Source organism: Jaculus jaculus, chromosome 10 (genome assembly GCF_020740685.1).
Source record: "Jaculus jaculus isolate mJacJac1 chromosome 10, mJacJac1.mat.Y.cur, whole genome shotgun sequence".
NCBI lineage: Eukaryota > Metazoa > Chordata > Mammalia > Rodentia > Dipodidae > Jaculus > Jaculus jaculus.
Window position 1 is genome coordinate 702,404 of NC_059111.1, and position 21,924 is coordinate 724,327.

Sequence of the window (21,924 nt, forward strand, 5' to 3'; positions counted from 1 at the left end):
ATGATTCATCCTGAGGAAACAGATGGGTGACTGCTAAATAAATCTGAATAGATTGAAAGAGTCACACTTAGAAGGGTCTCAAGTTTAAGTCCAGCCTGGGTATATAATAAGACCTTGCCTCAAAAAAAGTTACTTGAGGTCTTCCTACATCTTCTGTCCTAAAGACCCACATTGTTCAGAATACATTGTAGATGGCCATAATTGTTACTGTATGACTGGAAATATCACATTGTATTAACTTCTTGGGGATAGACTTTTTTGACATGTTGCTAGATAACAGGATAGACAAGAGCAGAGTTAAAACACAAAAGTTCAAAGCCGGGGGCTGGAGAGATGGCTTAGCGGTTAAGTGCTTGCCTGTGCAGCCTAAGGACCCTGGTTCGAGGCTCAATTCCCCAGGACCCATGTTAGCCAGATGCACAAGGGGGCACATGCATCTGGAGTTCATTTGCAGTGGCTGGAGGCCCTGGCGCTCCCATTCTCTCTCTGTCTCTGTGCCTCTTTCTCTCTGTCTGTCGCTCTCAAATAAATAAATAAAAATAAAAAAATATTTTAAAAAAAGTTCAAAGCCGGGCATGGTGGCGCACGCCTTTAATTCCAGCACTCGGGAGGCAGAGGTAGGAGGATCCCTGTGAGTTCAAGGCCACCCTGAGACTCCATAGTGAATTCCAGGTCAGCCTGAGCTAGAGTGAGACCCTACCTCAAATCCGCCCCCCCCCACAAAAAACACAAAAGTTCAGCCGGGTGTGGTGCCGCACATCTTTAATCCCAGCACTTGGGAGGCGGAGGTAGGAGGATTGCCATGAGTTCAAGGCCACCCTGAAAATATGGGTGACTTTCAGGTCAGCCTGGGCTAGAGTGAGAGCCTACCTCAAAAAAACAAAACAAAACACAACACAAAAGTTCTTCCCAAAACTTTTCACCATCTAATACTTATATTTCCCAAATTTAAATGGTATATATCTTTAATATATACCATTGCATGGAATTAGCACAATAATAGAATGGCAAAGCCAGGGCCGGTCATGTTGGCGCACGCCTTTAATCCCAGCACTCAAGAGGCAGAGGTAGGAAGATCACCATAAGTTCAAGGCCAGCCTGAGACTGCAGAGTGAGTTCCAGGTCCATCCTGGCTAGAATGAGACCTTACCTCGAAAAACAACAACAAAAAGAGTAGCAGAGCCCCAGCAATAAATCTGAGTATAGGAGCTGGAGAGGTGGCTTAGAGATTAAGGCACTTGCCTGCAAAGCTAAAGGAGCCAGGTTCAGTTTTCCAGGACCCATGTAAGCCAGATGCACAGGGTGGTGCATCTGTCTGGAGTTCATTTGCAGAGGTTAGAGGCCCTGGCATGCCCATTCTCTCCCTCTCTCATCATCTCAAATAAATAAATAAAAATTAATAAATGTTAAATCTGAGGATACCTGAGGTTTTTGCAACTGTGTTTCAATATTTTAAATCAGGGATGAGCAAAGTAAATGATAGCACGCGTTGGAACAAAACAAAACTGGATGTGTTTTATCTTATGCAAAAATTCATTTCAAATGAAACTTAAAGTATATGAAATCATAAAATAAGTGGAAGAGATTGGGGGAAGTAGAGCCTTTGTAAACATCTGATATTGATGATCTGGACATGGACATTGTAGTTCATACCAGTAATCCCAACTGATATTGGAGGATCTCAAGTTCAAAACCAGCCTAAGAAACTTAAACCTGCCTCAAAATTTATTTTAAAAATGTAAAATTGAGCTGAGCATAGTGATGCATGCCCTTAAACCTAGCACTAGGGAGGCAGAGATAGGAGGATCACTGTAAGTTCGAGGCCACCCTGAGAATGCATAGTGAATTCCAGGTCAGTCTGGGCTAGAGCAAGACCCTACCTCAAAAATAAATAAATAAATAAATAAATAAATAAATAAATAAATAATTTTTTTTAAAAAAAGTAAAATGCAGGCTTGAGGTGTGGCTCATTGGTAGAGTGCTTGCCTAGCATGCTCAGAGTACTGGGTTCAATCCCCAGTCCTGAAATAAATAAATAAATAATAGAAGAATAGGCAGGTGATATAAATTGGTAGTTTTCTTACCCCACATAAAACAAAAAGAAACAAAGAAGGAAAGAAAGAAAGAAAGAAGAGAAAAGAAATACAAATGCATAAAGAAAGCTAATTGGTGTTTGTTTGCTTGTTTGTTTTGAGGTAGGGTAACACTCCAGTCCAGGCTGACCTCAAACTAACAGCAGTCCTCCTTCCAAGTGCTGGAATTAAAGGCATGCACCCCACACTTGGAAATCTTATTCTTGTAGTAGAAGTAAAAATATGCTATAACCGTTGAGGCTAATATATCAAAATTTAAACATGCTCATACGCTGGGACCCAGCATGGTTTGTCCTGCAGACATAGTTGCACACATGCTCCAGTGTGTGCTGGGTGAAGTTCGCCACAGCGTTGAGTAGGAAGATGGGAACCATGTGGCAGGATGTCAGCAGAGCCGGGCTGAATCAACTAGGAGCCCTCAGCACAATGAAATGCGGGTAACTGCTTTATACCTCCTTAGAAAAACATGTTTCACATTATATGCTACTATTGATTTTTGTGAAAAAAAGAATGGTTGAAAATAAGCCGGGCGAGGTGGTGCACACCTTTAATTCCAGCACTTGGGAGGCAGAGGTAGGAGGATTGCTGTGAGTTGGAGGCCACCCTGAGACTACATAGTGAATTCCAGGTCAGCCTGGGCTAGAGTGCGACCCCACCTCGAAAAAACAAACAAACAAAATAATAAAATAAAAATAAATAAATAAATAAATAAAAGCCAGGTGTGGTGGTGACGCAACACCTTTAATCCCAGCACTCAGGAGGCAGAGGTAGGATCATTGTGAGGTTGAGGCCACCCTGAGACTACATAGTGAATTCCAGGTCAGCTGTGCTAGAGCAAAACCCTACCTCAATAAAAAACAAAAAATAAAAAATCAGGGGCTGGAGATGGCTTAGTGGTTAAGGCACTTGTCTACAAAGCCAAAGGACCCATGTTGTATTCCCCAGTACCCATGTAAAGCCAGATGTACGAGGTGGTGCATGCATCTGGAGTTCATTTGCAGTAATTAGAGGCCCTGGTGTACCCATTCTCTCTCTCTCTCTCTTTCTCTCTCTCTGTCAAATAAATAAATTTTAAAAATTCAGAATGGGAGCCAGATTGGGTACACACCTGTTATGCCAGCCTAGGAGTTAAGAGGCAGGAGGAGCAGAAGTGGACTATATTAGACTGTTTCAAAAAAGAGCTGGGCATGATGGCTCACATCTGTAAGCCCAGTATTCAAAGGGCTATGGTAGGAAAATCAAAAGTTCTAGACTAAAGTCGGGCATGGTGGCACACGCCTTTAATCCCAGCATTTGGGAGGCAAAGGTAGGAGGATTGCGTGAGTTCGAGGTCACCCTGAGACCGGATAGTGAATTCCAGGTCAGCCTGAGCTAGAGTGAAACCCTGCCTCAAAAAACAAACAAACAAACAAAAACACAGTTCTAGACTAGCTGGGCATGGTGGTGCATGCCTTTAATCCCAGCACTCTGGAGGCAGAGGTAGGAGGATCACTGTGAGTTCAAGGCCACCCTGAGACTACATAGTGAGTTCTAGGTCAGCCTGGGCTACAGTGAGACCCTACCTCGAAAAACCAAAAAAAAAAAAAAAAAATTCTAGACTAGTCTGGGCTATATAGTAGGAGACTGGCAAAAAAAAAAAAAAAGACTTATGGGCTGGAAAGATGACTTGGCAGTTAAGGCACTTTCCTGCAAAGCCAAGGACCCTGGTTTGAATCTCCAGGTACCCATATAAGCCAGATGTACAAGGTGGCACATGCATCTGGAATTTGCAGTGTCTAGAGGTCCTGACATGCCCATTCTCTTTCTATCTGCCTCTTTCTCTCTCTCTCAAATAAATAAATAATGACTTAGGAAAGGAATACTTAGGGCATACACCATCTCTTCATTTAATTTTTTTTTGCATGTATATTGTATAGTATGTGTGTCTACATGCATGTGCATATGTGTGTAGGCACACGTGCATGTGCAGGTATGTGTACATATAGATGGAGGCCAGAGGTCAATGTCAGGTATCTCCCTCTATTACTCTCCACCTTATTGATTTTTTAATATTTTATTTATTATTTATTATTTAATTATTTAACATAATATTATTATTTATTTGCATGCAGAGAGACAGACAGAGAGAAAGAGAGAAAATGGGTGTGCCAGGGCCTGTAGCCACTGCAAACAAACCCCAAATGCATGCACCAATTTGTGCATCTGGCTTTACATGGGCACTGGAGAATTGAACCTAGGTTGTTAGGCTTTGCAGGCAAGTGCATTAACTGCTAAGCCATCTCTCCAGCCCTATTTTTATATTTTATATTTATTTATTTACAAGCAGAGAGAAACAGAGAGAGAGAATGGGCACACCAGGGCCTCTAGCTGCTGCAAACAAACTCCAGATGCATGTGCCATTTTGTGCATCTGGCTTTATGTAAGTACTAGTGAATCAAACCCAGGTCGTTAGACTTTATAGGAAAATGCCTTAATTGAGCCCTCTCCAGCCTGTCTCTACCTTATTTATTGAGTTAGTGCCTCGGTGAACTCAGAGCTCATTGATTTGGTTAGTCTAGATAGCCAGATTGCCATGGCCATCCACCTGTATTTGCTTCCTGAATTACGGGAATGGCCACTATGCCAAGTATTTATATGGGTCCTGGGGATCCAATTTTATTTTCTCATGATTGTATAACAAGCACTTTATCCACTTAGCCATCTCCCCAGCTCTTCTTAAGTTGTTTAACTTTAGATTCCTATACACATATGCTTGATTTAAAAACCTCTACTTGGAAAAAAAGAAAGAAAGAAAGAGAGAGAGGGAGGGAGGGAGGGAGGGAGGGAGGGAGGGAGGGAGGAAGGAAGGAAGGAAGGAAGGAAGGAAGGAAGGAAGGAAGGAAGAAAGAAAGAAAGAAAGAAAGAAAGGAACCACCTCTACTTTTGGGAACTAGAGAGATGGCTCAACCATTAAGGTGCTTGCCTACAAAATCTAAGGACTTAAGTTCAGTTCCTCAGTACCCACGTATAGCCAAAGGTACAAAGTGGTATATGCATCTGGAGTTCATTTGCAGTGGCTAGAGGCCCTTGTGTACTCATTCTCTCTATGTCTGTCTCTCTCTGCTTTCAAATAAATAAATAAAAATATTTGAATTTTTTTTTTAAAAAAGAGGGCTAGAGGGATGACTTAGTGGTTAAGGCACTTGCCTGCAAAGCCAAAGGACCCAGGTTCAAGTCCCCAGGTCCCACGAAGCCAGATGCACAAGGTGACACATGCATCTGGAGTTCATTTGCAGTGGCTAGAGGCCTTGAAGTGCCCATTCTCTCTCTTTCTCTCTGCCTCTCTCTCTCAAATAAATAAGATAAAATAATTTTTAAAATATTTGAAAGCCTCTACTTTCTAGTTTTTCATTATCCTGTTTCAAAACAACACACACACCTTTCCCCACCAACTTAAGCAACTTGGGAATTTTTCTAATGCCTGATAAATTCAATGCTTGAAAACCCATTTGATCTTGCTCATAATTTAAAACCATAGCAGAGCATCTTTGAAATTGCCCAGTGAGATTCTACTGAAAGAAAATGGTACATTAGGGCTGGAGAGATGGCTTAGCAGTTAAGGTGCTTGCCCTGTGAAGCCTAAGGATCCAGGTTTGATTCCCCAGTACTCACATAAGCCATATGCACATCTGTAGTTCATTTTCAGTGGCTGGAGACCCTGATGCCTATCCTCTATCTCTCTCAAGTTAATAAGTAAAATATATTTTTAAAAATAAAATGGAGAGCCGGGCGTGGTAGCACACGCCTTTAATCTCAGGACTCAGGAGGCAGAGGTAGGAGGGTCACCATGAGTTCGAGGCCACCCTGAGACTCCATAGTGAATTCCAGGTCAGCCTGGGCTAGAGTGAGACCCTACCTCGAAAAACCAAAAATAAATAAATAAATAAAATAAAATAAAATGGAGCTGGGCATAGTGGCACATGCCTTTAATCTCAGCACTCAGGAAGCTGAGGTAGGAGGATCACCATGAGTTCAAGGTCACCCTGAGAATACAGAGTGAATTCCAGATCAGCCTGGGCTAGAGCAAAACACTACCTCAGTAAGTAAATAAATAAATAAAATAATTCATAATATGGCACATTAACTGATGATCTTTAATTACTTTTGGATAGGAATCCTAAAATAGAAGATTTCAATAATTGTACTGATTAATGCTGAGATAGATTCGTTATTTAGGAACACCCTGTTTTTAAATTCCTTTGATAGAAGGATGACAGAAACATGAAATACTAGCTTTAACTTTATACCAAGAATCTCCTTTCTCTTTGTTTCTTTGTTGGTTGTGTGTTGTTTTTTAAAATATTTTGTTTATTTATTTAAGAGGAAGAGAGAGAGAAGCAGATAGAATGGGTACGCCAATACCTCTAGCCACTGCCCTCAAACTCCAAACTTACGCACCACCTTGTACGCATGTGTGACCTTGTGTATATATACATCACCTTTTGCATCTGGCTTATGTGAGTTTAGGGGAGTGGAACCTGGGTCCCTAGGCTTCGCAGGCAAATGCCATAACTGCTAAGCAATATCTCTAGCCCTGTCTTTCCTTCCTTCCTTCCTTCCTTTTTATTTTTTGGTGTGTGGGGGGGTGTTGCACACCAGGGCCTCTAGCTACTGCAAATGCATTCCAGACACATGTGCCACCTTGTGGATCTGGCTTATGTGAGTATTGGGGAATAGAACCTAGGTCCTTAGCCTTCACAGGCAAGTGCCTTAACTACTAAGCAATCTCTCCAGCCCCTCGTTTTTTTCGACTGGGTTTCATGAAGCTCAGGCTGCCCTGGACTCAGTATGTACACCAAGCTGACCTTAAACTCATGATGTTCCACCTGCTTCAGCCTCCCAAATGCTAGGATTACAGGCCTGACCCACCACACCTGCTATTTGTTTTAGAAAGAGATTCTTCACTGGTTAGCCTAGGACTAATGATCTTCCTGCTGCAGCCTCCTGAGTGCTGAGATTACAAGTGCTTCTCGAGTTGATTCAGTTTAGGGTGCTGGCAGACCAGCTGTGAATATTTTGCTTCAAGACAAGGAGCTGGACTAGAATGGCTATATAGAACCTAGCCTCTCTCCAGTGGCTCTGTTTTTTCCAGTTTGAGATTTTTGCCTGTAGCCATGTTTCTTTCTTGTGTAAGCAACTGACTATTTGGTTTTCCTTCCTGGTTATCTGGTGTGTATGTGTGTGTGTGTGCACCTGCAATCAGAGGCAACAGCTGGGAACAGCTGTGGAGATGGAGATTGCCCAGATGCTGGAGGAGAACTCTCGGATCCTCAAGTTTGGGTACCAGTTTACCAAGCAAGGGCCACGGACAAGAGTGGCAGCTGCCATCACCAAGAATAATGACCTGGGTAATGCAGACATGATGCATGCTGGTAACATTCATCTTCTACTTCAAAGACAACAGATGCCATTCCACTGGGCTTGACATCACTAATTCTTTCCTTCGAGGCACTTCATTCGGTGGTCATAAAAATACTCTGGTCCTCACGGTGTTTTAAGTTTCAACACAGCATTTCTTTTGTTTGTTTATTTGTTTGTTTTTGTTTGTGGAGGTAGGGTCTCACTCTATCTTAGGCTGACCTGGAACTGACTATGAGATTAAAGGCATGCACCACCACACCCAGCTCAACACAGCATTTCTTTAAGAAGGGCTAATGGTTCTTTTTTCCAAACAGCTGTAGTTATGGTTTGATTTCCTTTGTGCCTTTACCTCTCCTTGCTTCTTCCATGCAGATTGTAACTTCTCTGTTCTCTGTGCCATGCAATGGGCATGGTCATTCCCATTTGGACTTATACCTGTTTTTTTGTGTTGTTTATATGTGGGCTTAAATATGGAAATGTCTGATACTTTGGTGTTTTGCATGTGAAATGAGCTTATGGAGCTATTTTAAAATTTTTGATTTTCTAACATTTATTTATGTGTGTATATGTATATATGGGGGTGTATGTGCCATGCATGCATCACTTTGCAGCTGGGTTGATGTAGGTACTGAGGAATCAAACCTGGGCTAGCAGGTGTTGCAAGCAAGCACCATCTGCCCTGCCTGGACCTCTTCAATTTTTCACATATCCTTTCTTTGCTGTAGACTAATGCCATTTCTTCTCTTGGGATGAGGCAGGGCATGTCTTGGTCAAACATAGTGTAAAATAACAAAATAGGCTGGGAAGGCTTGCCCTGGTGACACCTCAGCCACTTAGGGCAGCTTGGTGAAAGGACCAACACAGTCCATTTGACAGCCAGCCAGTGTCGGTCCTCTTGCTAGTAACCACACGCAGCAAGTGAGGTGAAGGAGGAAGAATGAGCAGAAAGAGGGAATCAGGGAAGATGTGCGGTACAGAACCTTAATCTCAGCACTCAGAAGGCCGCGAGGCAGGGAAGATTGTGGCTCAAAGCCAGTATTGTTATCTAGTGAGACCCTGTCAAAAGAAAGGAGAGAGGGAAGAAATCAGGCTGTCTAGACAGCTTCTCTGACCTCAAAGACCAATTTAAAGGACCTTAATCACTGGACCTGCTTGCTGTATGAATCACTCCTTTTTTGAAGGTTGATACTTGGGAATTTTGTGTGTCTTGTTCTTCCTGCCTCAGCCTCTTCAATGCTAGGATTGCAAGTATGTGCTGACACAACCACAATTTAGGAGTTTTTATTTAGATGAGACTTAGGAAACTTTGAGCTTTTGTTTGCAAAAGCCTGGCCTTCCAGTCATAATCATAATTAGAGTATGTAGGACTGGGAATGTGGCTCAGTCTATAGAGTAATTGCTAGCATACACAAAGCCCTGGGTTTGATCCCTAGCACCACATAAATCTGATCATGGTGGCAGAATCCTATACTCCCAGAATTCAGGAGGTGGAGACAGGAGGACCAGAAATCTAAGATCATATTTAGTTATATAGTGAGTTCAGGGAATACATGAACCCTATCTCAAGATACAAAAAGAAAGAATTAGTCAATGTGGTTTTGCTAACTTAATGGAGGCTGAGAAGATATCCTACCCTCAAAAACATTTAGAGGTTCAGTGTTACATGAGTCTCATCTGTATTTTCTACTCCACAGAGATGATGTAGTTTATTATTATTGTTGTTGTTATTGTTGTTGTTGTTGTTTTGTTTTTTTGAGGTAGGGTCTCACTCTAGCCCATGCTGACCTGGAATTCACTCTGTAGTCTCAGGATGGCCTCAAACTCACGGTGATTAAAGGTGTGCACCACCACACCCAGCTAGACAAAGAAGTTTTAACATTCAAGTTCCTAGTTACCAGACATAATTTTACTTAAATGTAAATTCCTCTATACATTGGATTATGTGATCATTTCTATTTATTGCCATGGTTAGTTGAATATTGAAATTCAAGATGGCTTATGGGCTGAAGAATGGCTCAGCAGTTAAAGGCACTTGCTTGCAAAACCTAATGGCCTGGGTTTGATTCCCCAGTACCCAGGTAAGCCAGATGCACAAAGCGGTGCATGCATCTGGAGTTCATTTGTAGTGACAGAAGGTCCCTGGGATGCCAAGCTCATTCTCATTCTCTCTCTCCTTTCTCAAATAAATAAATAAAATAACATTTTTAAAAGATGATTTATAACCTCAAGTGTGTGGGATTGCTATTTGGGGGGGCTTATGTTATTGGTCTAGAGTTTTAAAAATATCCCTACCTTCAGTTTGTCTTTTAAACCCTTTCTTTCTTTCTCACTTAGTTCGTAAGAAGAGAGTTGAAGGAGACCGGAGGTAAACTTCCATGAGAAGAGGTGATTTCACCATGCAATCATTTGAAAACAGACACTCTTCCCCTTCTCCCTGGGACCATTTTATTTAAGGTTCATTTCCGTTAACCATATAACGAATAATTTAATTGTTATTCTTTTGTAGCACTACTTATTTATCTTGGATTCTTAAACATATACAATTGTCTTACTTGTTCCTGGGTACTCTGGCAATTTGTACAAGTAGACTGATCAGATCTCATATGGTGATAACACTACAATGATATTAACTCTTTCATACTGGGTTGTCTTGATTTGTCACATGAACATTTTTTACTCACTGAACAGGATTTAGTATATAATACATGTTTGTAACTGTGATTATGATAGAGGCCTTTCTCTGTTTACATGCATAGTTTTGAGTTAGGCTAAGTACATCAGAAGTGTTCTGCTGATCACATGAGAAGTTAATATTGCCAATGTCCTGGGTGAGAAAATGTAACCAAATTATCTGTTAATTCCAGAAAAAAAAAATCACTAAAGGCATATGCTAAGCTGGTTGCAGATCAGTGGTATCCCCTCCATCAAGCACTTTTAACACAGCATTAGCAAATTAACTGTTTATTGACCTACAAATATATCTACAAGATAGACTCACAAATAGCAAAATGAGTCACCACACTTATTCTTACTGACTACTCAACATAAACTCAATGTCTAATATGATCTGACAGATAATTATTCACAAAGCTGCTGTAAAGTTTTCCAGACATGATAGAAAATTTTTTTAATTTATTAAAAGGGAAAAATTTAAAACATTACATTCCTAAATAAAACAATAACAATTTGCACCTGAATCTGGGTTATTTAACAGACAAAAGTGCATGGATTTGACATACTTTTACAGCAATCATTGCTTTACCTGTAGTGTAACAAGACGGCAGGTGAGATGTAAACATTCTGTTTGATTATCATATGGCATGATCCCTCCAGATATTTGTAACCATCAGAAAAAATGAATTATCACTTATCCAGCCAGATATCGAAAACATGGCCTGTGAAAATACAAGCTAGAAAATTGTATTCATCTCTTAATGGAACAATGGGACAGTATAAGACAAAATTAAGGAAATGGTGCCTGAGACTGTAAATGGTAATACTTAGACACTTCCCAAGGCACCCGTGTAGTTACTCTTCTCACTGCTGTGATAAGCTACCTGATGAAAGCAACTTTAGGAAGGAAGAGCTAGTTTTGGCTCACAGTTTGATAGTACAATCTATCATGACTAGGGAGGCACAGCTGCAGTGGGAACATGAGGTGGCTGGTCACATTGCACCTTCAGTAAGGAAACAGAGTTGAATGCTGGCACTCAGCTCACTTCCTCTCTCTCTCTCTCTTTCCGTGTGTGTGTGTGTGTGTGTGTGTGAGAGAGAGAGAGAGAGAGAGAGAGAGAGAGAGAGAGAGAGACAGAGAGAGAGAGAGAGAGAGAGAGGGAGTGATTTTTTGAGGTAGGATCTCACTCTAGCTCAGGCTGACCTGGAATTCACTATGTAACCTCAGGGTGACCTTGAACTCGTGGCACCACCACACCTGGCTTTGCTTTCTCTTTCTTATTCAGCGCAGGCCCCCATGGCATGGTGCTGCCCACACTCAGAGTGGGTCTTCTCTCTTCAGTTAAGCCTTTCTGGAAATGCTCTCACAGGGGTGTGTCTTTTAGGTGATTCCAAATCCAGTCAAGTTGATAGTAAAGTTTAATCATTACAACATCTTTCTCTTTCTCTTCCTTTTCCTCTCCCTTCCTTTCAAGTCATTCTCTCTTGCTTTCTTTATTTTATTTATTTATTTTTTTTTTTGAGGTAGGATCTTACTCTGACCCAGGCTGACCTGGAATTAACTATGTAGTATCAGGATGGCCTTGAACTCACAGCAATTCTCCTATGTCTGCCTCCTGAGTTCTGGGATTAAAGGCATGTGTCACTATGCCCGGCACATTCCTTATTTTATGTTTAATTACAAGCCTTGTAAAGATGGCATCCCTTGTGCTGCTGGTACCCAGAACTACAGATCTCTGTCCTTGACCCAGTCTCAGTCTCACATATTTTTAGTGACTGAAGGTTCCTGGGTTACTTGGTAGTAGTAATAATAATATCTTACAGTATTTAGCTTGAAAAAACAAATAGGATCTGTTTGTAAGAATCCTTACAAAACGTGGCTCTTACTTATGCTGCAAGTACCCTCTTCTGTCTCCAAAGTCCTTTGAAAGTTCACACTTTCTTTTCTTTTTTTTTTTTTTTTACATTTTTGACAGTTATTAAGTAGAAAATCTAGTATATTCAGAGCCCCCCTAATCCCTACCTAGTTTACCACTATATATCCCCAACAATCTACAAAGCATAGTTATAAATACTATTTTGATGGTTTTCAGTCAAATTTGTTCTTCCCTTTCACCTATTTATGTGTGATGTGTTGGCTCCAATTTGTACATGCTTGCTGATGGCTCAGTTTTCAAGAATTGTGCAAATAATTGCCCAACATAGCTATTATGAAAACTAAGTGAAGCTAGGCATGTTGGTACCTGCCTATAAATCCCAGGACTTGGGAAGTAGAGATAGGAGAATAAAGAATTCAAGCAGCCAAGTGTGGTGGTGCACGCCTTTAATCCCAGCACTTGGGAGGCAGAGGTAGGAGGGTCACTGTGAGTTCGAGGCCACCCTGAGACTACATGGTGAATTTCAGGTCAGCGTGAGCTATAGTGAGACCCTACCTTGGGAAAAAAAAAGAATTCAAGGCAGCCTTGGCTACATAGAGAGTTCAAAGATAGCATGGGCTACATGAGATCCTGTTTCCAAAAGAAGTTATGTGGTATACACTTACAATTAAATTAATTATGTTAAAGACAAAACTATGCTGTTGAGATTATTAGCATCTCTTATGTCTATATGATGAAAACACTATACGCTTCTGTGTAGCCCTTTCCAACTGCATCTTCCTTATCTTGTTAGAAGCTTGAAACTGACGATGGTGGGAGGATACTCTTCGATATTAAGGATGTGTTACAAACTGTTTACCTTTCTTCCCCCTAGATTGTTGGCTGATAAAGTCATCAACTCATCCTTAGATGAAAGGAATACCATTTATTTTATACAAAACTTTTGATTACTTTGTTGCCAATGGGAAGGCCATTTCCTTAAATCTCTCTCCTATCTCAGAACTGGTCACAGGCTTCTTTAAGTGCTGAGGTCCTGACATCCCTCTTCAGGTAAACCTTTTTCCTTTTCTCACTCTCTTACTTTCTTCCCTAAGAAATCTTAACCCCATAGTATATTCCCTATAGCCACATGGTGTAGATAGTGGCTAAAATAGTTGCTAGCAAACTCTAGCAAAAAGAAAAAGTAGGTTTGGATTATAGCTGTTTCTTTTCTGCAAGCAGTTATTGACAGTATTAAAGCAAGATAATAGGATTTTTTTTTTTTTCCGAGGTAGGGTCTCACTGTAGCTCAGGCTGACCTGGAAATCACTGTGTTGTCTCAGGGTAGCCTTGAACTCATGGAGATCCTCTTACCTCTGCCTCCCTAGTACTGGGATTAAAGGTGTGCACTACCACGCCCAGCAATAGGATATTATTAAAAACACATTGTTGTTGGGCTGGAGGGATGGCTCATTGGTTACAGGTAATTGTTTGCAAAGCCTGCCGACCTGGGTTCAAATCTTCAGTATCCATGTAGAACGAGATATACAAAGTGGTGCATACAACTGGAGTTCATTTGCAGGAGGCCCTGTCATACCCATTATCTGTCTCTCTCTCTCTTTCTCTCTCTCACTGTGTTTCCCACTTTTTGCCTCTGTGAAATAAACAATTTTTTAAAAAAAACATTGTTTTTAGCTTATAAAATAGTTGAGTTACATACAATAGAGTTTGTGAGATTACTTATTTAATCAGTTTGCTTTATTATTACCCATATTTTGAAGCAGCTTGCAAGGCGATGTTTCTATATTTACACATTGAACAAAAAACTGTTAGAAGATACAGATACATTAGCCTAGCAAACCAATTTCATTAACCTATGACTTTATTTCTCGTCTCCCAAAATGTATAAGTGGAAGCTTTCATGATTACAGCACAATGAATTCCTTACTATCCATCATGATGAGATATAATGTATATAAATTATTTTTATATGTACATGTTTGGCTAGTTAGTATGTTGAGATGTTTGGTAGCACCTAGTTTTAGAGGGAGTTTATGTTTCTCTGGGACTGCCTCCCTTCTCCATTTAGAGTGCATAGGGCCATGGTAACTATACAGTCAGTCATGCAGACTGTATATTCCCAACACCAATGCCTGTCACAGCATATGCAGAAGGTGATTTTTAGGAGATGACAAGTAATATAGCAGCACATCTCCCCATCGGCCTGACTGTGTGCAGTGGGCGGTCCTTCATCCTCATCAGCATGATAAACCCTCGTAAGAATGTGAGTGAGAATGTGTGTGTGTGTGTGTGTGTGTGTGTGTGTGTGTGTGTCGTCAGATACCTGATTAGGTATTTGGCTACATCTGGACAACTGATTGAAGGGAGAGCTTTCTCCCCAGCTCCACTTTACTTGTCCTTTATAGAATTGCTGCAAGCCCAGGTTCAATGTGAAATTATTCCCTGGAGTCTGCAGTTTATGTTATCAAGTACCCCTTCTCATAGTTGTGTGGAGAATGACTCTTAGGAAATGAATATTAGAAATCTAGAAATTATTTTAATTATTCCAGCATGAAATTCTCCCGCTTACTTAATAAGTATAGTTCTTCATTCTCATCAACATGATCAAGTCAACCCCTTCCTTCCATCTCTGTAGGTCAACACTGTAGAGAAATATTTTGTATGTAGAGATCACCAAATAATGTGCTGAGTATTTGGCTACATCTGGACCACAGACTGAAGGGACTGCATTTCCCTTTTCCCTCTCAGACTTGTTATGAGCCCATTAGAGAGATCACATGTCTGGAGGGGCAAGTGCAACTCACCTATCATATAGCACACAGCATCTTCCAATACAAACCCATGTCCACATGAAACCTCAGAAATCATTACAATGCCTCTACTCCTCAAGCCAGTTTCTCTATGGAAGTACTGGCACAGCAAACCAGCAGAGCAGCTTCTCTTCTACAGTGAGATGTGGCCCCTCACAGGGCACCAGCATTGGGGAAGTTGCAGTCTTCAGAATAATTGCCACAGAACATTTCTGGTGCTCAGAACTTAAAACTCAATGAGGCATCAGCATGCTTTCACAGTATGACCATCTTTTGGAGTTAACAAAACCTTTTTTAAGTACTCCATAGAGATGATATACTCAGCCCTCTCCTAGAGACTATGAAGGAGGCAGAGAAAACAGGAATTCTAGATTGATATACTTTTACATGTATCTTGGGATTCAGAGAATAGACCAAGTGCCTTTTTGCAAAGTAGATACCATCTTTAGTTCCAGTCTTAATAACACCAGCAGAAAAATGGACAGGGTTAAAAAAAAAAAAAGGAAGAAAGAAAGAAAAAGAAATGGGCAGGGTAGGAGATGAGGAATGCCAGCATCTGGGGTATGTGGCCCTCAGCAGAACTGTTTCTGAAGTTGGGTTTTAAATCAGTTCCCAGTCTTCCTTCCACTCTTAAGTTCCCTCTAACACCCTGTTGTTTTCTCAGTTCCAGTAACCCTGCTACTCACTTCATGCTCCTTTAAAGAACAGAGATACATACAGAAAAAATACAAGCATTTCACAAGCATCAGGCTGAGCCCCCTGATAAAAATTATAGATCAGCCTTCTTGAACTAACTCTCCAAAGAAAAGTGCCCAGAATCTCAGATAGATTCATTTTTAAAAATTTGTCTCCAATTCTTTTTTTGTTGTTGTTTTTTAAATTTTTAAATTTTTATTAACATTTTCCATGATTATAAAAAAAAATCCCATGGTAATTCCCTCCCTCCCCACCCCCACACTTTCCCCTTTGAAATTCTATTCTCCATCATATTACCTCCCCATTACAATCATTGTACTTACATATATACAATAACAACCTATTAAGTACCCTCCTCCCTTCCTTTCTCTTCCCTTTATGTCTCCTTTTTAACTTACTGGCCTCTGCTACCAAGTATTTTCCTTCTCACGCAGAAGCCCAATCATCTGTAGCTAGGATCCACATATGAGAGAGAACATGTGGCGCTTGGCTTTCTTGTCTCCAATTCTTGATCTGACTGTATTTTACTTTGTGGTTCAGAGTTCTGTAAAGTGGAAGAGCTGGCTAGGATGGGAAGGAAGGATAAAATTTTAATTTAAACTTGTTCAATAGAAGATCTAAGCTCTGCTCAGCCCACCTCTTTCCCATCCACCTGTAGCAACAGTGACAGAATATCAATAGGTAGATGGAGGAAGGTTGCAAGTTTTAAATATGTATCCTAAGTACTGATTTTAATTTGACTGTGGGTACTATTTTGGAAATAGCATGCGGATCAGTGGTTATGCAACTTTGGCACACATTGTTGACTTGAGAGAGGGTGAAAGAGAGGGCTGAAGGTATAAAAAGTCACTGGCTAAGCAGACTTTATCAGATGTCTCTTGTGGCAGTCATTCTGAGCATGCTGGCTCTGCTAGTTGGTATGGTGAAAAGGTACCATACTAACACATTTGGAAACTGAGACCCATTCCCATCACCAACACTTAGCAGGTGTATGATCATGGGCAATTCACTTAATTGCCTGCCAATTATAGACTACAAGGGGATGAGCAGTGGGTCTGGAGTCAAGCAACCCCAACACTTGACTCCACACTCTCTTAGCTAGGTGACTTTGGGCTAGCCACTTGGTCTCTCAAGCCTAAAAGTCCCCAGATATTAAATGGGAATATCTTCACTATCTACCTCACAGAATTGTGGTGAGAAAATATCAGATCATTAGATGAAAACACAGTATACACTGGAAAGCACTGTGAAAAAGCAGGAGGTCATTTTTATTTTAAATTAATTCAGTGAAGTTTTCCACTACCTGTTACTATTTCATTCTGACCAACTGTTGTATCTTCCCAGTTTGGGGAGTAGGAAAACTGAAGTATGGATATGATGAAATTATATTACTTTCAACATAGACATGAGAGAAGTGGCTGGTAGCAGCTGAGGACAACATACACCAGTGATGGTAATTTTGCTGGGTAACTTTAAAAGTACCTTGGAGCCGGGCATGGTGGCACATGCCTTTAATCCCAGCACTTGGGAGGCAGAGGTAGGAGGATCTCCGTGAGTTCGAGGTCACCCTGAGACTACATAGTGAATTCCAGTTCAGCCTGGGCTAGAGCGAGATCTTACCTAAAAAAAAAAAAAAAAAAAAAAGTACCTTGGAGGGAGCTGAGCATGTAGCTCAGCTGGAAAAATACTTGATTAGTGTGTACAAAACCCTGGGTTCAATCCCCCTCACTGCATAAACCAGGCATGGTGGTACACGCTTGTCATCCCAGCACTTGGGAGGTGGAGATAGGAGGATAAGACGATAAGGCTATCCTTGGCTACACGGTATGTTCAAGGTCAGCCTGGGCTACATGAGACTGTCTCAAAACAATAACAAAAGCCCAGCACACAAGAAAGTACATTAGGAAATGGTCCTTGCCAGAGAGCCTAAGGCTTGACATAACATAGACTCAGACTGTGCCTAAGAATTGAAGAGTCTAAGGCATTACTACCTTCAGAGTCACTGTCATCACTAGAGGTGAAGGAAATTAAGGCTTAAGGTATTGCTAGAAGATTAGAAGACCCTGTTCTTGGGGCTATAAGGATTTTCCTGCCTAGCAGCCAGGTACCAGGTGCCACATGTACCGAGATCAGCTGTTGGGGCAGAAGCCACCTATCACCAGCAACTCAGACCTGGTCAGAATTATTTCTGCTAGGAAAGGTACTGAAACATAGCCTCCCAGGGCTTTCCTGAGCATTTGGAGACAGGGATCGTGTCTTATGAGTCTTTGAATCTGCAGTACCATCTAGTAAGGTACTTGTACATAGTGGGTTCTTAATCAGTGTTGCTTGAGCTTAGTTGTCCTCCAGCCACAGGAGTTATTTTGCTCCACTTGCAGCCATCTGATACTTTTAGAAAAACACTAATTGGGATGCCAGCTGTATGTGACTTTGGGCAGACCCTACATCTTCATTTCATCTGCAAAATGAAGGACCTGCTAAGGCTCCTTCTCCATCCCAAACTTCACAACCCAGTGATTCTGAACCTCCCCCGCCCAGCAGTCCCATTTCTCTCAGAAGGCTCTGTTCAGGGAACCTACCCTATTCTGCAGCAGTTAATGACTTCAGAATAGTTCTGGATGGAGAAGCTTTTCAGAAAGGGCATTTGGGGGTCTAGCTCAGTGGTAGAGTGCTTGTCTGGCATGCATAGATTTAATCCCTAGAAATACAAAATAAAAATCTGAGATAGCAAAAATGGTATTTTAGGGCTGGGGAGATGACTCAGTGGTTAAAGCCACTTGCTTGCAAAGCTTGTCTGCCCGGGTTCATTTTCCTAGTACCCACAGAAAGCCAGATGCACAAAGTAGTACATGCATTTAGAGTTAGTTTGCAGTAGCAAGAAGCCCTGGCACATCAATTCTCATATTCATTCTCTCTCTCTCCTCTCAGCTTGCAAATAAATAAAAATATTAAAGAATTTGTTTTAAAATATATAATGCCTTTCTCTGTTGAATCAATGAGAAAAGAGAAGGAAGTGCAAAGAGAGAAAGCCCAAAAGTATAGTGTGTTTTTGCAGGCTTTTACTTAAAGAGAGAGAGAGAGAGAGAGTATTTCTGAGCACATATTGACTGGATAAAGCAGCCAATTGAAAGAGCATTGTGCAATGAAAGAGGCTGACCCAAGAGTTGAAACTTCTATGGATATGATCTAAATGTGAGTAGATAGGAATTGGCCACATGGTGAAATGAGATAGGTAGAAAATGTACTTTTTGAGTAATTTTATTTTAGTATCAAATGTTGCCCATGACAATCTTTAGTTAAGAAATAAAGTATTCTAATATAAAATTCCTATTTCTTTCACTTTGTTTTTAAGGGGGGAAAATCTCTGTATATGTGTAGGATAATATTTGTATTTTAATTAAGCTTTTCTCTTAATTCTGTATCGTGTTTTCCAGAAACCAAATAAGCAGCATTTTCACTGTACTTACAAGTGTAGACTACTTGCATGCCAACAGTCATACTCTTGCTAGTCCAGAAGCCTGTGATCTGTGATCCTGTGTGCATTATGACCTCTATGATTTTGAAGAGACTAAGGGAAGTAATATTCTTGTTAACTATTTAAACTTAATTTGGCAATATTTGTTTGGCTAAGCAGTTTCTGAAAAAGCCACATTGTTTCCAGTTTCCATTTGACACTTTTTGATCAAAGCTACATAATTGGTTCATTCATTGAGAAATTACAGACCAATTTGCCTTTTAAATATGAAGCTGAATATTGTTTGTAAAGTAAATGTATAACAAAGTAATTTAAGCCTGGTGTGGTCGCACATGCCTATAATCCCAGAATTTGGGAGGTGGAGTAAGGATCAGGGGTTCAAGGTCAGGTTCAGATGCATAGTGAGTTTGAGGCTAGCCTGGGCTTCATGAGTCTTTATCACAAAAAGGAAGAGGATGGAAGAAAGAAAGGGAGGAAGGAAGGAAGGAAGGAGAAAGAGTGAGAAAGAAGAAGAAAAGAAAGAAAGGAAGGAAGGAGGGAAGGAAGGAAGAAAGAAGAAAGAGCAAGAAAAAAGAAAAAAAAAAGGAGGGAGGGAGGGCAGAAGGGAAGAAAGGAAGGGAAAATGAGAAAAACAAAATGTATGAAGTGTCAAATACTTTCACCCTGATAGTAAGGATACCCACTGGTCCAAATAAGAACAATTTTTGGCCCTTTGGAATTAACTGCCTAAATTCAATGCCAAGATAAATGTCAACTATTTTAATTAACCAAGATCTTTGTGCTTTCAGTGATGTCATGTATTCATTTGTGTCTGGAATGGTATCTCTCACTAAAAAAGTAAAAAAAAAAAAAATGGGTATTAATAAACTTAACTTTAAAAGTAAAAGACTAGTTTATCTGGCTATTTTTTTCCACAGGGGATCTCTTCAAAATTAATGCACGAGATGCTAGGGAAGTGGCTCCAGTGGTAGTGTACTTACTTACCTAGCTTGCACAAGGCCCTGAGTTCAGTTCCCAGCACTACACACACACACACACACACGAGTTTTTAAATAAGTGGTTGATGATATGTTCTCACATCAGATGAGCACATTGTCAAAAAGAACGATGACGTGCTTTAATGCAAAGAAGACACGTAGACAAGCACAAGTAAGTACTGAAACCAAAACGCACACATGTGGATAAACAGCTAAGATTTGTTAGAGTAAATGGGTACAACTGTGTAAGTGTGTGTGTGTGTGTGTGTGTGTGTGTCTGTGTGTGTGTGTGTGTCTGTGTGTGTGTGTGTGTGTGTGTGCGCGTGCGCTTCTGGGAGTTTAGTAACACCAAACACTAAACATAATAAAGTTATGTTAATAAAGATTTGACCTGGAAAAACTAAGCTTCTTGTCTTCCAATTAAGATCTTTGTCAACCTTTTGGTCCCTAAATTTCATCATTTAGGCTAATGAAAACATCTGAGGAGTGTAAAGGATCTGTGTGCCATTTCTATTTTTTCTTTTTTATTTTATGTGTTCATTTATTTGAGGGATGGAGGGAGAAAGGGAGAGAATCAATGGGCATGCCAGGGCCTCCAGCCACTGCACACAAACCCCAGAAGCATTTGCCACCTGTGCATCTGGCTGTTACATGGGTACTGGGGAATCAAACCTGGGTCCTTTGGCTTTGTCAGCAAATGCCTTAACCACTAAGGCATCTCTCCAGCCTCCTGTGTGTCATGTCTATATTGCTATTTCATACATTCTATTGGACAAGGAAATGCATTGCTATATTATTTTGTTTAAAGAATTCTCCTTTTCAGCCGGGCGTGGTGGCGCACGCCTTTAATCCCAGCACTCGGGAGGCAGAGGTAGGAGGATTGCCATGAGTTCAAGGCCACCCTGAGATGACAGTTAATTCCAGGTCAGCCTGGACCAGAGTGAGACCCTACCTCGAAAAAACAAAAAACAAAAAAAAAAGAATTCTCCTTTTCACTTCCAGTAAAGATGGGGGCCTAGGTACCACACCAAAAAAAGCAGGCTAGGGGGAAAAAGCCAAAAAAAATCAGCAAAATACACACTTTTACTAAAAAGTGAGGTGTATAGGAAATTGAAACGGCAGTGGAGAAGTAGGAGAGATCCAGAGCCCACACAGGCTGGCAGAAGCAGCTCCGGCAGGTCCCCCCCGACCGGGCCAGAAAGCCATGCTCGCCTTGAGCCGCAGGAAAAGCCAGGTGAGGGGAGCTTCCACTCACACCGGAGCTCTCCGCAAACTCAAGAAATGGGAAGGGAGAGCGGCAGTGAACAATGGAGAAGCAGATCACAAGGTAGAAGAACACGTGGAACAGCCAGAGAACTAGAGCAGCATCGGCAGCCTCCCCTCCCCCACTGCCAGTGCACAGCTCCAGCGAACAGAACAGCAGTCCAGGAATCCGGCCAAGCCAACTTGAACCGACAGCAGGACCCAAACAGGAGCAGAGGTAACTGGGATTACAACAGGAAAGGGTCTCACCTGGTCACAAGTTGACTTGGAACCTTCAACAGATCAAAAATCTTAACCACCTTGTTGTCAGGATTAAGGGTGTGGGTGGGACACCACACACCCTAAGGGACAGTTAGAGGATCTGGTTGTCATAATACCTACTCTTGGATAGATACTCTGGCTGTTTTTCCTTGAAAGTTTACATTGTTTAGTTAAATTTTAGAATCTGCCTGTATTTTGTTCCACTCAGCCTACTTGAATACTTTCATAGCAGGCAAACCCAACACCTAGGGCCACTTTTGAGAGTCTTGAGAGCCACACCTAATGCTTTAAGCTCCTACCCTGAAGTTATATAACATCAGATTGTCTGATACATCTAATAATACCCAGCTAACTGGAAAATCCAATCATTAAATAATCCAGATTGCAAAAATATATACA

General features: G+C 41.1%; 1 protein-coding gene across 3 annotated transcripts in view; it reads left to right on the forward strand.

The window, feature by feature from the left end:
* The window catches only part of Tmod2 (tropomodulin 2), a 57,780-nt gene extending 47,339 nt beyond the window's left edge, over positions 1 to 10,441 (forward strand). For 2 of the 3 annotated variants that reach the window (XM_045161102.1, XM_045161103.1), the window contains 2 exons: positions 7,336 to 7,480; positions 9,828 to 10,441. In XM_045161102.1, the coding sequence (XP_045017037.1) occupies positions 7,336 to 7,480; positions 9,828 to 9,862 (180 nt within the window). In that variant the 3' untranslated portion in view covers positions 9,863 to 10,441. The remainder of the gene's footprint in view (positions 1 to 7,335; positions 7,481 to 9,827) is intronic. The other variant, XM_045161104.1, reaches the window with a different exon arrangement.
* Positions 10,442 to 21,924: the final 11,483 nt, after the last annotated feature.